At 44.5% G+C, this 15,342-nt stretch overlaps 1 protein-coding gene across 1 annotated transcript; it reads right to left on the bottom strand.

The window, feature by feature from the left end:
* Positions 1–5,204: 5,204 nt before the first annotated feature.
* On the bottom strand, positions 5,205–11,538 carry b3gnt7 (UDP-GlcNAc:betaGal beta-1,3-N-acetylglucosaminyltransferase 7). The gene is made up of 2 exons (XM_069702218.1): positions 11,459–11,538; positions 5,205–6,839 (listed from the first exon to the last, which is right to left on the bottom strand). Exons 1-2 carry the CDS (start codon positions 11,536–11,538, stop codon positions 5,585–5,587), a joined length of 1,335 nt encoding a protein of 444 aa, XP_069558319.1. The 3' UTR covers positions 5,205–5,584.
* Between the last annotated feature and the right edge of the window lie 3,804 nt (positions 11,539–15,342).

Here is a 15,342-nt window from a genome sequence, read left to right as displayed (position 1 = left end):
GGACCCTTTTTTTATATATATATATATATATATATATATATATATATATATATACATGGTGCTGTTGAAAGGTGTCGGTGTCCAGATCCTCCCGACGCGGGTGACGCATCTTTTAAAGAATGCGTTTTGATATTTCTCAAACCTCCGTAAAGTACGGAACCCAGTAACGCCGGCAACCGAAACGTAACCCGGGTCTAAAGCCTTCATAAATATACCGCCAGAAAATAACTAGATTGGTGATGAGCCTCTTGTTTCCAGCAGGGGGCGCTCTCCGGCAACACTTGCCTTTCCCCATGCAAACGAGCGCTGTCCTCCGAGGCGGACTTGGGACACTCGACCTGGTGAAGAACTGTAAAGAGAGCGCGAGGGCTAATCATGCTGCAAGAGAAGTCTGAATCATTTGAATTTGTCATAATCTGCTGGATTAGATGAGCGTGTTCTGTTTTATGATTGGATGATCCAGAGCTGAAGACTTAATTGTCAGCTTATTTTTTTTATTTTTTTTTTACACTTTGCATCCTGACGGTCTGTTACAGCTTTTAAAAACAAAAAAAAAGCGGAGTTACATTTCAGCTGCTTATATCAATTCCCTTTGCAGATGAGAAGTCACCAGATCGAGCTGGTCAGAATTCATCTTTTGAGCACCATTGCGATCCGTCCGGTGATTGTTGAAATATTTGAATACCAAAGTCCACCTTGCGGTGGCAGTGGAGTCGAAGGCAAACCGCGACGCCGTGATACAAATCGAAGTGTGATGGATTTGCTCGGTGCTCCAGCGATCGCGTCGAGGCTTGAGCCGTCCCTCTCTTATTACCTCGGGAGAGAGCGAGGGAACGGGAAGAGTTAAGTCCGTCCTCGTCCTGAAACGGTCAAATGTCACCGGTGTTCAAATTTGAGGAGTCGGAACTGGATATCGAGCTAAAAACTTACTGGTTTTCTGGTGCCCAGAACACGGATGGACGGAAAGGTGGACGCGGACTGTCCCCGACGACGAGGACGCGAGGCAAACTTTAAAAACTCGTACGGGACAAGACGCGTGTCTCGACGGGACAAACTCGCTCGCTTTGAGGTCACTTTTCTTTTTTTTTTTTATCACTTCCCCAGAACCTGAACTGTTCCTGCCGTCTTGATTTAAGAGGACATGAGCAGATTAGCTCTGACCCCGGGCTCGGTTCAGGTCCTGCTTGTCAGCGACACGACCAGGCGGGAGGGGGGCGGGGGGGACGGCGGGACAGCAGTACGCTGTCATCTGATGGCCCTGCCAGCTGAACAGGGATCTTTGTTCCTGAAGGTGCCTGGGCGGGAGGCGCCGATGATGGCACCACTGAATACCTCCATTTAGAGATTTGTGTCCGTCCCTCCTTCCCCCCCCCCCCCGATCAGTGCCAGAGATCCCACTCGCTTTTTTTTTTCCCTCCGCGGCGTCACGTCGGCCGTCCGGAACGACCTTGCGCGCCTTTTACTTTCCCGTGCGGGAGTCGTTCAAAGCTCTCCCCGTTTCGCTGCGCATGCAAATTCTTTTTCTTGCGTCGTTTGTTCGGCAAACGCTAACGCGTGCGCAAAATGAAACGACTCCCGTCGCCAAACCCCCCCCCCCAAAAAAAAAACCGCGTAAGAACTCATCTGGAGTAACCAGTCCTCTTTTAAGATGAGGGGAGTGTTCGGCTCGGAGTCCCCCTCCACAGAGGAGCTTTGTCGTCTTCATGTATGTGGTGGCCGAGGGCACAGAACTGCACTGTTGAAGTCACAATGCCCACACACACACACACACACACACACACACACACACACACACACACACACACACACACACACACCACACACACACCACACCGTTCTTCTGCTGAATACAGATTTGCTGGACGCTCGTAGTGGTGAACAACACACTGCTTGGCGTCGTCGATGCGTGTGAAGTTTGTATTGTTGTTTCACTGTCATCAACACACTTCGATCATTTCCAGTCATAGATTAGTCAAGGACCAAATGCATTGTAAAAAAAAAAAAATAAATGAAATTTAGGAGTTTAAGGCTTTTATATAGTTATTTTCTGTTCTTTTAAACGGCTAATATGATTAGACTTGGACCGTCGGTGGTTTGTCTACTGTTTCAGAATACTTGGGTATCCGATTACTGCAATTTTCATATTCATATTTGCATAACACGGTCTGTTTGAAATACAGGAACCAGCTGCGGTGACTGAATAGTTCTGCATTTCAGAAAGTCACGCAGACTTCTGTGAATTTACCCGTCTCGTTCGATAAGTTCGCTTCCACCGTTTGATTTTCGTTCTTGGACGAGTCCCCCCCCCCTGCTTCAGTAAAAGTACGTACAGGCCTACAAGTATTGGCCTCAAATGCAGTTAAAGCATTCAATTCAAACTTGCTGATACTATACGTCATCCTTATTTTTTTGAAGTATTTGATAATACGGTTTTATATCCAGGGACAGCAGATACATGGGAGTTGTCTTCATGTGATTACTGGGTGAGGAAAGGACCCGTTTTAAGTCGTTTAGAACGTTTCGCTGACCTTTGATGTTTGCTGAGGTATTGGATCATTTGAACATTTATTGAAGGGAAACCGTGAGAGGTTAGGTTAGGTTAGGTTAGGTTAGGTAGTTACTTTATTAATCCCCGAGGGGAAATGTTTTCACTACACCAGCATACAGGAAGCAACAAGATAATAATAGAATAATAGAAAAGCAATAAAATAGCAGTTTAGAGGGGAGAAAAATAAAAAAAAATCCCATGTGAGCAACTCCTAGACATCCGAACCGCTGGTTTAATCCTTAACTAGGTGTTGTATATATATATATATATATATATATTTTTTTTTTTTTTTTTTTTAAGCTTGTTCCAGTTATCAAATTTGTTTTGACAAATACGGGCGTGGACCTGCTCCAACCACGTCTTGGATTTGTTTTGTATCATAAACAGGCTTATGCTGTTTAATCCTAGTCATCTTGTTTATTCCATGTACTCTTTTTCTATTGAGTTTGACCATCCCCGGTTTGATGGTCTGCAGTAAAGTCAGCTACACAATACGTGATCTGAAAGAACAAGAGTATTTTTTTTAATTTTAATTTTAATTTTAATTTTTTTTTGGTCCTGCAGCCCCGCAGCCCGAAGAATGTTTTTTTTTTTTTTTTTTCCAATTCAGCCGGAGCAATGACATTCCCGCGTCCTCTGCCGTGCCCCACCCTTAACCCCCTTCCCCCCCCCCCCTCTCCCCCTCCCTCCTCCGATGGCGCTCCAGAAGGCCTTTGAAGAAAAATCGAGAGCCGGCGTGAAAGCTCGCATCTCCGTCCGGCTGACCCGTCGACCGGGCTGACATCAAAAAAGCTTCCTCCAATTAAGTGTCAGCAAATACGAAGCCCGGGAAAGCCTCGCAAAAATGTCGCGGCGACCCGTCGTCATTCCCAGGGTCCGGCCCGCCGGCGCGCTTAAAAAAAAAAAGCGACTCGGGTCTAACCGTTTTGCTGAACCGCCAAGACGGGGTGAAGCTCGGAGACCCCGTCGGCCTGAATCCCGGGCGAAATGCGTCCAGGTCCCCCCGCCCCCCCCGAGGAGGAGCGGGGTTGTTGTTTTTTTAATGAGACTCTGTCTCACATTTCCGTCTTGTACCGTTAATGTTGTCTAAAAGTTATGATGCAGCAGTTTTTTTTCTTTTTTTTTCTTTTCCTGTGAGAGTTCTTTGTCATCTTATCACAAAGCAAACACCGCCCGTAGGGAAAACATCCTGATTAAAAAACAAACAAACCCGTGTGTGTGAAGTGCACCGTTACTACTTTAATGTTTGTTTGAACATACAGGTTTCAAAGACAACTGCGTTGTCAATATGTTTATTTACAAATGACATACTATGTACACGTTGAATTTTACATCATATTTACATCGCAAACATCACCCGCTACGTTAAACTCTCATGATAATTCGCACAACCCACGGACGTGTTCATCTGTCGCTTTAAATTAAATGCAAGAACCCCGAGTTTACCCCCCTTTTTATTGGGGGGGTGGGGGGGGTGGGAACACTTTAAATGAACATGTTATAGTCTCGTACCAGCAATAGTTTTAGTTCACAGTGTCGTATTAAACCCTCAAGTGTATCGGCAATAGCTCGCGGGGGTTGTTGTTGTTGTTTTTTTTTGGTTTCGTTTTACACCTTCAGTAGTATACACGCAGCAGACGTCCGGATCAAGTCACTCGCCATTCCAAAACAAAGAGTGCAAGGACTTCTACGTTACAAAAAAGTGATTCAAATCTTATTTTGGGAACGTGTCCTGCGGGATAAAAATGAACGACGTCATAGTGCAGATGGCCGACGATGAAAACGAAGAGTTTTATACCAGAATTACTGAGGTAGAGAGAGTTGTTTCTTTCTCTGACTTGGAAGTCGTAATGGTCCAAGTGAAGTGAAGTTTCAAACCTAAGCTTCTGGGGCTCTCGATAATGAAAAAAAAAACCAAAAAATCAAACATTATTTCCCTCCCATCTGTCCAAAAGCACAATAGATTACAAACACATTTAGGATTTGGGTAGCCGCTTGTCCTCGCAGTACATTTTACCTTCAATTTTGGACGCGCATTCACATTACTGGGTTCACTGCCGTTACCGATTTGGTCACGGGTCTCTGCCACAAGGCTCCGAGGTTCCCGTTTCGATTATAAACCGCCGTATCAACGCAAATGGAAGAAAAGGAATACATGTCGGCCGCGGAGAAAGAGAGGAGGAGGGCGTTTGTAGAACATTGTAAAACGGATCCAACACGGGGCCGTGTTGGCGAAAAGGGAGCCGAGCCGGAAGGCGAAGCTTTCAGTTTACCGGGCGATCTACGTCCCCGACCCTCGCCCGTGGTCACGAGCTCTGGGTCGTGACCGAAAGAGCGAGGTCGCGGCTACGGAGCGGCCGAAAGGAGTTCCCTCCGTAGGGTGGCCGGGCTCGGCCTCGGGGATCGGGGTAAGGAGCTCGGACATCAGGAGGGAACTTGGGAGTTGAGGCGCTGCTCCTTCGCGTCACAGGAGTCAGCTGGGGTGGTTCGGGCATCCGATCGGGATGCCTCCCGGGCGCCTCCCTCTGGAGGTTTTCCGGACACGCCCGACTGGCAGGAGACCCCGGGGAAGACCCAGGACACGCTGGAGGGATTATATCTCCCGGCTGGCTTGGGAACGCCTCGGGACCCCCCGCCGCCCCCAAAATCAGCTGGAAGATGTTGCGGGGTAGAGGGAAGTCTGGGTCAGCTTACTTGGCCTGCTGCCACCGCGACCTGACCCCGGATATGCGGAAGATGATGGATGGACGGATGGACGGATGGACGGATGGATGGATGGATGGATGGATGGATGGATGGATTAAAAGGTCTCTTAGTTTTAAACATTTAGCCGTCGTCCTTCGTGTGCGCGTTGATACAGCAGCTCAACTCAATTACCGTCTCTGAAGAATCAGCGCGCTGACAGCACGTCCTTCAAAATGGCAACATAAATACGCTCGGTTTTCTTTCGACTCTCATGTACTGTACTTCCAAGTGGCATCCACCGAGGTAAAGCTCGGTGCGTCGGCGCTGGCCTTACCTGGTGCTCTCGTCAAACTATAGGATCTCCACTTTCTGAGAGCAGACCAGGTCGCTGTTCACCAGATTCCACATGTGCATGAGGTCCCACGGGAGCAGCTTGTGCACCACGATCATGTTCTTAAAGAAACAAGGTTCTCGGTTCAGCTTGCTGCTCTTGTTTTTCACCAAGCCAAACGTCTTGAAGGCGTTGTGTTTTACAGGCGTGACCCGGAGCACCTCCAAACACATGCCCAAGAAGACGTCGTCGATGGGGTAGAGCTCGAGGGTGCCTGCGGCCCAGTGAAGCCTCCTCACCAGTCTCCCGTCCATCAGGTAACCTCCTCCACCTGCGTACGGAGGGTAGTGGGTCTTATTGTACAAAGCCGGGGGGATGTAGTACTTGTTTTGCTTTCTACGTATGGGCTTAGCCTTGAAAATCACATCCCCCACGAACAGGTTCTTGTCGTGGCGGGTGCTTCCCAGAAACTCAAAAATGTTCTCCACGCTGACAAAGATGTCGTCGTCCCCCTTGAAGACGTAGCGCACGCTGGGGCAGTAGCTGTGGAACCACTTGAGGAAGTGGGTCTCCTTGAGTGTCAGGTTGAAGAAGCTATCCAAGAAGTCCCACTGGAGAATGTCCCTGTAGATGTAGTCTTCGTACTCCACAAGTTTCTGATGGTTCGCTCTTTCTGCCTCGTTGGACGGCTTGCCAAGGAGGAAGAAGGTCTTTATCCTCTTTCCATCCACCACCTGCTCCTTGCCCCAGGTTTTTCGAATGACCTCCCTACGGTCATGCTGGGTGGCCACCGATTTAATTACCACGAGCAGATATATTTCCCCCGCGCACTTCTCTGGGTGGTTGAGGTGCATGGGGAAGTAACGGCAGTGCCGATAGAGCATAAACTGCTTGAAATTGTCCTCCAGGCCCTTGAACCAATTCTGCCTCGAGAGGTTGAGGTTGACGCTGCAGTTGGAGCTGGTTACGTCCCAGGTTCTGGGAGCGCTCTCTTTAGTGTTGCCGGACTCCCGCGTGGCGGCCCGAGCTTTAGGCTGGGACTGGTGTCCGCCAGCCTTCCAGAAGCCTTTTATCCCCCGATTCGAGTCACTCTTGGCCTGCGGAGCAGCTCCGGGCTCCCCTCCCTGAGAGGCGTTCGCGCGCGCTTGCCTCTCGAGCTCGAAGGATGCCCCGCTGCTGATGCTCCCTCTTTGGACGACAGTCAGCGCCACCGCAGCCAGGAAAAACATGACACTGACCCTCTTATACACCCTCCAGCGGTCTCTGCTGTTAATCCTGAAATAAAAACAAAGATCACAGATGCCAGTCAGGTAAGGGCGAAATGACCTAATATCTTTTAATCGAGAATTTAGAGAATCCCTCCAGATGCCTTCTAAGGACATCGAACAAATAAGCTTTTCCCTTCCAGAAGTTTGTGGTTATAAAGGAGTTCGACTTGTTTTTCTTTCAGACATTTTGTTTTATGTTGAAACCAACACCATTTTATATCTAAACCTAGAAATAACTTACAAAATGAAGTCCTAAAGTGTTGGTTTCCAATGATACAGTGGACATGCATTTTGGATTTATGAACAGTTTGAAGTTTCAAAAATAAATATCAATATATAGGCAGAATTTCACAACATTCAGATAACATAATCATCCCCCATAGAGGTTATGTTTTAAAAAAACCACAAAAAAAACCCCCACTTGTGGGCATATTTGCTGTATATAGTAAAACCAGTAAAGCAAAGACAGACAGGTTTTCACCATCATAAGTTCCCACATACTTTTTGTTTTATGTACAGCCAGTGAAGAATAGCCTGAGGAAATGTTTTGCCAATGCCTCGCACAAAAAAAGAGAATCCATCACATGAAGAAGAAACACGTTGCTTAATTCCTGTTTTTTTGTAGTTTTTTTTTTTTTATTTATATAAAGTAGCACTTCCGTCAGTGATTATGTCCTCTGGAAGAAGATGTGGAATGTACTTTCGATTCTCATATTTCCATCATGTCATGCCAGGGCTCGTTGCATTTACGACCCCTCCCCGAGACACTCCCTGGTGGGCCCCCTTTTTATTTTCCCCTCAGATAATCACTACCAAGGTGAATGTGGTCATTTCTGGAACCAGGTGAAGCCAACAGACAGACAGAAAATAGTCTATAAATTAGGCACGGGTGCACTTGTTGTGAATGATAATTCACTTGAGTTTGATTGAAATCCAATCTTGAGATAATGGCAAAATAAATCGCCTTTCGATTTAACAAATGCGAGATGATCATCGTCCCATGAGTGTTTTACGTCCTCTCATTAGATCCACAGCATATCCCCTTGAAAATCGAGATAATATCTGCATTTTTTTTTTTCCCCCACTTGTGTCGTGTTTCTTGTTCTTTTTTTTCTTTTCCCCTTAAAGTATGATGGTTTATTTAATTGCAAGAAGCACATCAGCATTTCATTAAATTAAACTCTTGCCGAGTGACTTTTTTTTTTTTTTTTTTTTTCCAAGTTTGCTGACAGGTTACTTTTAAAAAGGCCAATCTCCAATAATACAGGACAATTCATGAAACAAAAGAGCGTAAGAACTGCCAGAAAACGGTTGTGAAATCAACAAATCAACAATTACATCGAAGAGAAGAAGGGCACTTACATTTTTTTTTCCCCCTTTTCCGCTTTCGAGGATCCGTTGATGGTTTAAAAACAGCGAAACCAAATAAAAGTGCTTTGATTGTCGACACCGGGGGAAAAGGGGAATAGCTTGACTTTATGTCTCTTGTGTCTTTTTTTTTTTGGACAAAAAGGGTCAAATAATCCTTTCCGAAGAAGCGGTGTTTTGAAGCGGTTAAGAGCGGCGGTGGAGCAGATGCGCGCTGCTGAGGACTGAACCTGCACACGCGTTACGGAGATCCCCTTTTAAAGGCTCGGTGACGCGGAGACGCATCCCACATCCACGCGGCGCGACGACGCTGTTGTTTGAAATCTTTAGCCGTAAATGAACGTTGATATTAAAGGAATAGCTAACTACAAACGTTGTAAAAGCCTACGGACGATGACTTAAAGGTAAGTCTTTACCACGAGGATTATAATTCTGGTCAAATCTCCTATACTGGAGAGTCGAGTTTAATCAGTATTAAAAATTTACCATGTATATATATATATATTTTTTTTTTTATTTTTTTTTTTTATTAGGTAGCCTATTTGTAGATTAGTAATTTTTATATTGTAATGTTTTCTTTTCTTTACTGCATTGAATTGAGGACAATGACATGTGAGCCTCAGTCTTTCCCTGCTCAGCATACTTAGATGACACTTTTAACATCTGTATATACTTCTGGGTACTTAAGTGGGCGATGGAAGAATGCCATTTTTAATATGTTTTAATTGTCAAATATTATGTAAAGTAACCAATAACTTTATGTCTGTCGGATAAAGGCAGTGAAGTAAAAACTACAATAGTTCCCCATTAAATGTCATTTGGCTGAAATATGATGAAGAAAAGTAGAAAATACTGAGCCAGAGTCAGTATCTGTTCTTAAGAATCTTTAAAAGATATTCATCAATGTTTTGTAGGCCCAACATCCAATCAGTGATTGGATTATTTGCAGATGGATGGCCAAAAAACGAACAGGAAGGAGAGCCGCGGCGCTCAAAGAAAGTTGACGCTCTTGACGAGACCTTCCACGTGACTTCTTAAATCTCGCCGACAGTTACTGAAAATCTCCCCCCCCCCCCCCAAAAAAAAAGGGTTTCCTTTTGAGTGACACGATCTGACAAGTCACAAGTACATGCTCATGACTTACGACAGACGGCACTTTTTCTTTGATATTATTTCTGGTTGCAAAAACAGTTTGCATCGGTAAGAGAGAACTGGAGTTGATTTTCTCTCCCTAAGTCTTTCCGACATGAAAACAAAATAAGAGCTGTGCGTTTTGAAATGCTGATTGCACAGCTTTCACCAACACAACCGCATTTAACTCTTGCTGTAGCAAACTGTGGCCTTCCGCCTCTTTATGGTCCGGAGGGGGGGGGGAGAACAACAAAATGCCTCTCTGCGCTTCAAAACAGGAATTTTTCAATTCGAACGCAGCTGCGATCCAAAATCGCTCTTTCCTTTCCTTCTCTCTCCATTTCCTGGATCCAACCAGCCATCCTTCTTAGGACCATGTGCATCCTGTTGCCTGCTGGCGGTGTTTTTTCCCGTTTAGATTTTTTTTTTTTTTTTTTTTTTCCCCCCTCTCTGTGCAGTCTCTCTTTGTAAATCCTCTGCAGCGTAGTGAGGTGGTGGCTCGTCCTAGTCTTGGCTGAAAAGGCGTGAACTGTTCCTGAATTTTAACAGAAGAATCAGCCAATCAGAAAATGTGAGCAAAGTGAGTCACTGTTTTGTTTTTTTGTTTTTTTTTAGATATGACCTTTGTAATTTGTGAATTTGTTGATTTTCATGTTTAACTTAAAAGGAAACTTTGATGAAATGATGAAGTTTGCTGACAATCACATTAAATTTGCAGTTATTCCAATCTTTATTTCAACAATAGCTCACATGATTACTTTTAAAAGGGACTGCTTTGATGAATCCATGAAGAATTATCAAGTTAAACGGTATAATAACAAAAATCACATAACTAGAGGTTAATCATCATAATAATACCATCGTTTTTGTTGTTGTTGTTGTTGTTTTTTTTGCTTTATTCTTCTTGCTGAAATTTGCATCACTGTTTTTCCAACAAGTGAATGTTGAGTTGACAGGGAAGAAAAACATGAATCAGAAAGTGGCTTTTAATCACAGACATTTTTGAAAACATATTGTTGTCAAAGTCCAAAGATCAAGACCAAGAAATTAAAGGTTATATATCTACAGAGGTGGATGGAAAAATGTCCACAGATGATGACGTTTCCCATTACTTTTCTAAACGAGCACCCGACAGCCAGTAAATAGCGAAAGAGTTCTGAAATCTGTGTCCTCAACAGGTGAAATTACACAACCAGCCCCACCCTTGGCACACACCTTTCCCTCCCACAGGTACTCCCGTCAGGGATCATGTTCCACTCAAAGATTCATTGTCGACATTCATTCAAGTTTATGTTACATTTGGAAATTCAAGGTGAGCTGGAGGGTTGAGGTGGTAAAAGAAAAAAAAAAATGGAAAAAAAAAAAACCTGCCACTGCTTTTGGCCCAGAGGAAGTTCGTGCTAATCCCTTGTTGGGTTTGACACACCTGAGGGACCTGGGAGAGGGTTGCTTCAGGTCGGTCTGACTTTTGTCAACTGACTTGACTGGAATGAACGAGCCTCAGAAAACGTGTGTCCCCCTCCTCCTTTGAATAAGTGAGAGGCCGTGGCTGCAAGCTCCTCGTTCACCATGAAAGAATTTACTGCGAAAGAAGATAAAAAAAATAAAAAAAAAAAAAAAGTGGCTTGAGGGGATGTTTCTTTTCCACTCAGCTGTCAACTGGGGATCTCCTCCTCAGAAAAGGGAGGTAGAACAAAGGAGGCTTGATCGGGCTGTGTTATGAGCGCCCCTTTCAGCTGTAACCAACCAGACTCCTCCATAGGTTTAGTAAACACTCTAGCAAGGTCACCAGCCCCTTCTCCTCCTTTACAAATCCATTTTCTTCATGCTTTGTTGATTTTCACTTTGGCAGCGCTCCCTGTTTGGTTTCAAATACGTGACTCGTTATGACTTATTTCAGGTAAAGTCGCATGGATGATATTAATGATTTACTTGATGTTACTTGGGGAAACTTGGCATGTTCAGAGTGTGATTTGCATATCTAGCAGCAAAACAAGTTGACAAAAGTTGAGGTCCACTTAGTTTCTTGCGTTCTCGGACCTGTTGAATTGTGGTCTTCGTCAGTAGGGGTTGTTTTGTCAAAAGCTGTTTCCGAGGTCAGGTTGGAACTATCGAGCCGAGCTTCACTCCCTGTTCGGCATCTTCTTCCCCGTCCTCTGCCGCGTGGTGACGTCCCGAGCTGCGATGGGTGCATTACTGGGCCCCATCGGCGGAACACAGTTCATTTATAGATCGGGTCCGGCTACGCTACATCGGGGGATTGTTTCCAGGACTTGCATGAACACCGCGGGTTCATTTGGAAAATATTTGAGCCGTCTTTAACCGATCGTCATTGACCATCGTATGATGCATGTTGTGTGACAAAACTCACCAAGCTGTAGACGACAGCGGCCCTCCCCCAATGAATGATTTTTTTTACATTTAAATTTGAGATATTTGGCATCGTTCTTGCTCCGGGGTTCGATTCCTCGATATTTGCTGTTGTCGCTGCAACTGTTGGTACTGCTTCTTTGAGCTCTTTTTCTGCATCTCCTGTTGGACCTAAATTTCAGAACAAACGCTCGACTTCGTCGGTTGACGTCACCGCAGACGTGCAAGTGGGTGTGTTTCCCCTCCCAACGTCCGCAAGAGGCAACAATGACCCCGAGCTTTAATAAGTGACGGAAACCGGATGAATATTTTTTGTTTGAAGTATTTTCAAACAGTGTATTTCAATTTTACAACAGGAAAGACTAGAAGTTGCTGTTTTGGCAAACGTAGGCTCCGTCTGCCGAGCTCGGTTAGTCCTCCCGCAGAAAACCTAAAGGAAGGAAGGCGCAGAGTGCGGCGTGCGGTTAAACCGATGCAGCTGTCATCTGTGATTGATCTCTTATTTATCTGAATTCACAACCTCGGACGGGGCGTTGTACTGTCAACCAAAACGTGCCAACTCACAGCTGGGATTTGTTCTGGTGGACACGCAGAAAAGGTGTAGGCGCTGTCTTGCTGAAGGTTAACGGCCGGTTTGTGAGGACATTCCTGAGAAGGTCAAAAATGTAAAAGGTGAATTCCAAATAAGCCTCAGTCTTCAATCTGTTTGATGAGTGGCCTCTTTAACCTTTGACATTACAAAGATTTGGAAAATACCCAAAGCTTTGACGAGAGGTTCTGTCAATATGTACAGAAGGTTTCTTTCTTTCTTTCTTTCTTTCTTTCTTTCTTTCTTTCTTTCTTTCTTTCTTTCTTTCTTTCTTTCTTTCTTTCTTTCTTTCTTACTTACTTTCTTACTTTCTTACTTTTCTTTGGTTTAGCTTACCGAAGCGACCCAAGCAAGGCCTGAATGGAAAGCCGGAGCTTCAAGTGTTTGCAACAAAAGGGCGGTTGTGGGGTGTGGGGGGGTTCGACTTCGATCCGTCTGTTCAAAGGGACTGGACGAGAGGAAACGGGAGGTTTGGGAGACCCAGGCGCCGAAACGCTGCGTCTTCTCGGTTGGCGTCACCTTTTATCAGCAGTGCACGCGGCTGTCTCCTGATAAACACAGCTAAAAGGAATGCCGGTGATCCCGATGACACGTAGGGCTTTCCAGTGGACGATGTCACTGCTTTAAAAAAAAAAAAAAAAAAAAACTGGATACAAAGCTGAAATCGTGATTTTCTTAGCACATTTTGTATCGGCTTGATCTTGTAATTAATGTAGTAATGTAAACTTTCAATTAAGTTAACAACTGAAAAAAAAAAAAAAAAAAGCTTTCTGAAGTTTTGAGACTCTGGAGAAATTTGATAGTTTTCTGTATCTCTGAGCCCCGTCTCCCCCCCCCCTCCGGTGTTTATCCACGCTTTTGTTTTGATAGAAAGCAGCAGCTTCCTCTCCGTCGCCGCTACAGCTGGACGCCTCCAGCGCGGCTCGAGCTTCAGGGTTGCACGGCCACCTGGCTGCAAGTGCGTCAGTCGGTCATGTGCGGGCTGTTTCCTCGCATTGTGCTGCTTCTCACTGGCAGCGTCCGCAATATTAATTGCTGAATATGTCATCTCTCGGTGGACAGCATGTGACAGTTAGTAAGACCTGCCTGGCAAAGACTATCCGTGTCATGCTTATAGCCTTTATATAGCAGACAATGACTGAACGATTCCTTTGTCATGAAGTAGCTAAAAACTACTCATTTGGCCATTTAAATGAAACGTTCTAATTCATGATTATGGTTGAACCTAGTTTTAATTTTTTTTTAATTTAAGTACAGTTTAAACTGGCAGCAGGACATACACTGAGGCAACGTCGGCTATTTTTTTTTTGTGATCGGATACTTCAGCGTTTAAGTCGATCTCGTGTTTTATTTTTCTCGGTGTATATCTGGGCGCGAATATTTTGATCGCGTGAACTTAACCTGTTGCAATTACTGTTACAGTGAGTCCTCTGTGGTCGTCAATGAAACGTGTACGGGAACACGTTGGTCTTTTTCAGAACGGATGTAGGAAGAGCACAGGTGTTACTAATAACGTGTAATAATGGCTGCGCTCTATTCAACCGCCCCGGTGTGGCAAATGAGGCAGCATTCACAAAACCAGGACACTGAAACCAAAACAGGTCAAAAGGAATTTAGCGATTCATTTTATTGACAGGTTTATAGCAATATTATATTTGATTGCTTTCTGTCTTCTATTAAAAATGTTTATTAGAGGGTCGGCGCTGATGTCACTCGTAATCAGCCACTCATGCAACACACCTGCAGGAACAATCAAGAGGCTGAGTACAGATGGTGTCACACCTGTTCCACATATCCGGGTAAATTCTCTGATCAAACTTGACGCAGGGCCTTCTGCTAACTGCTCACATAAAAAAAAATAAAAACTACATTACATGTTTACATTGCGCTGGTGATGGTGACATGAAGCCTCATGAGGCATCGAAACCACTTCAGCCAATTGGTTCGAGAAAGGGTTCATTTCTCGAAGCTTCACGTGCACACGAAACCACCTGCTGGCCAAGTGTATGATCACAGGCAGCTGTAATCTGAACCACATAATGTGATGCGTTGGATTTTTGTGTCTGTTATGGCTGTTGGGAATGACTATGAATTACAAAAATGTATGACCAAAATAATTTCTGTACATAAATTATCACATATGTGCATAATAAAATATTTTTTTGAATGTATTCTGTGTGTGTACATTTCCCCAAAATGGTAGTATCATATGATATGGCAGGTTGTGTAATAATGTTTTTCTGTCACTTTAGGAAAATGGCATGGGCTTAAGCGGGCAGAGGACAGTGGAAGTGCTTGTGGAACTAGGGAGAGGGGACTGAATATGCTTGTGTAACTTGGACAATGATGTACAGGACAGGGGACATTTTATTCATTTTTATTCAGAAATAACAGTTTCTCAACAGTTTTTGGTTTTGTGGATGTCCACATGTCAGAAGTAAGGCTAACAGCAGCCACCTTTTCCACTTTAGCCTTCTCCTTCTCCTTAGCTGACTCATACTTGGCCTCCACCATGGCCTTCGGAGCCTAAAGGAAAAAAATATATAGTGCTGAACTGTGAGACACAATAAAGTACTCATTTGTTTCATGCATGCACCCACACATACCTGCCTTGTAGGGAGAACATAATTAGGATCCAGTTTGGACACAAATGCCCCTGAATCCAACATCATCCACAATACTGAAGGGCTGTGTGTCCTTCACTATCATGGAGACGAGGGCTTCATCCAGCTCTTGTTTTCTGGTGGCTGGTTAAAAGAGAATAAATACAGTGTCTGTTACCTGTCTTTATTTGCACAATAAACAAAAGTGAACAGGGAAAAATTGTGATGGTGCATTTGTAATATTGTAATGACTTACCTTGGCATTTTTTTTTAAATTTCAAACAAACAGTTTGTGGTCTTAATTAGTGCCACACACGTCTGCAATCTTGTAATCGGTCAGTCAGCCTAAAAAAAAGGGGAGAAGCGGTCGCTCCTGCTTGGTATCGTTGTGTGCGCCGCACTGAACGCGGAGCAGAGGGAGCAAAGCAGAAAGCTGTGTGCGAAGATCA

Source organism: Brachyistius frenatus, unplaced genomic scaffold (assembly GCF_029030835.1).
Source record: "Brachyistius frenatus isolate BFR_SWC_R1_liver_20210118 unplaced genomic scaffold, ASM2903083v1 Contig_41, whole genome shotgun sequence".
NCBI classification, from domain to species: domain Eukaryota; kingdom Metazoa; phylum Chordata; class Actinopteri; family Embiotocidae; genus Brachyistius; species Brachyistius frenatus.
Note: the sequence above shows the minus strand (reverse complement) of the source record. Positions and strands in the feature narration are given on the sequence as shown.

What these genes read in the sequence shown, in the direction of transcription:
- b3gnt7 (XM_069702218.1), bottom strand. Translation starts at nt 11,538, where the DNA reads ATGGGGCCCAGTAATGCACCCATCGCAGCTCGGGACGTCACCACGCGG. An exon ending in AAGAAGATGCCGAACAGGGA is followed by an intron (nt 6,840 to 11,458) that starts GTGAAGCTCGGC and finishes TTTTTATTTCAG; the next exon opens with GATTAACAGCAGAGACCGCT.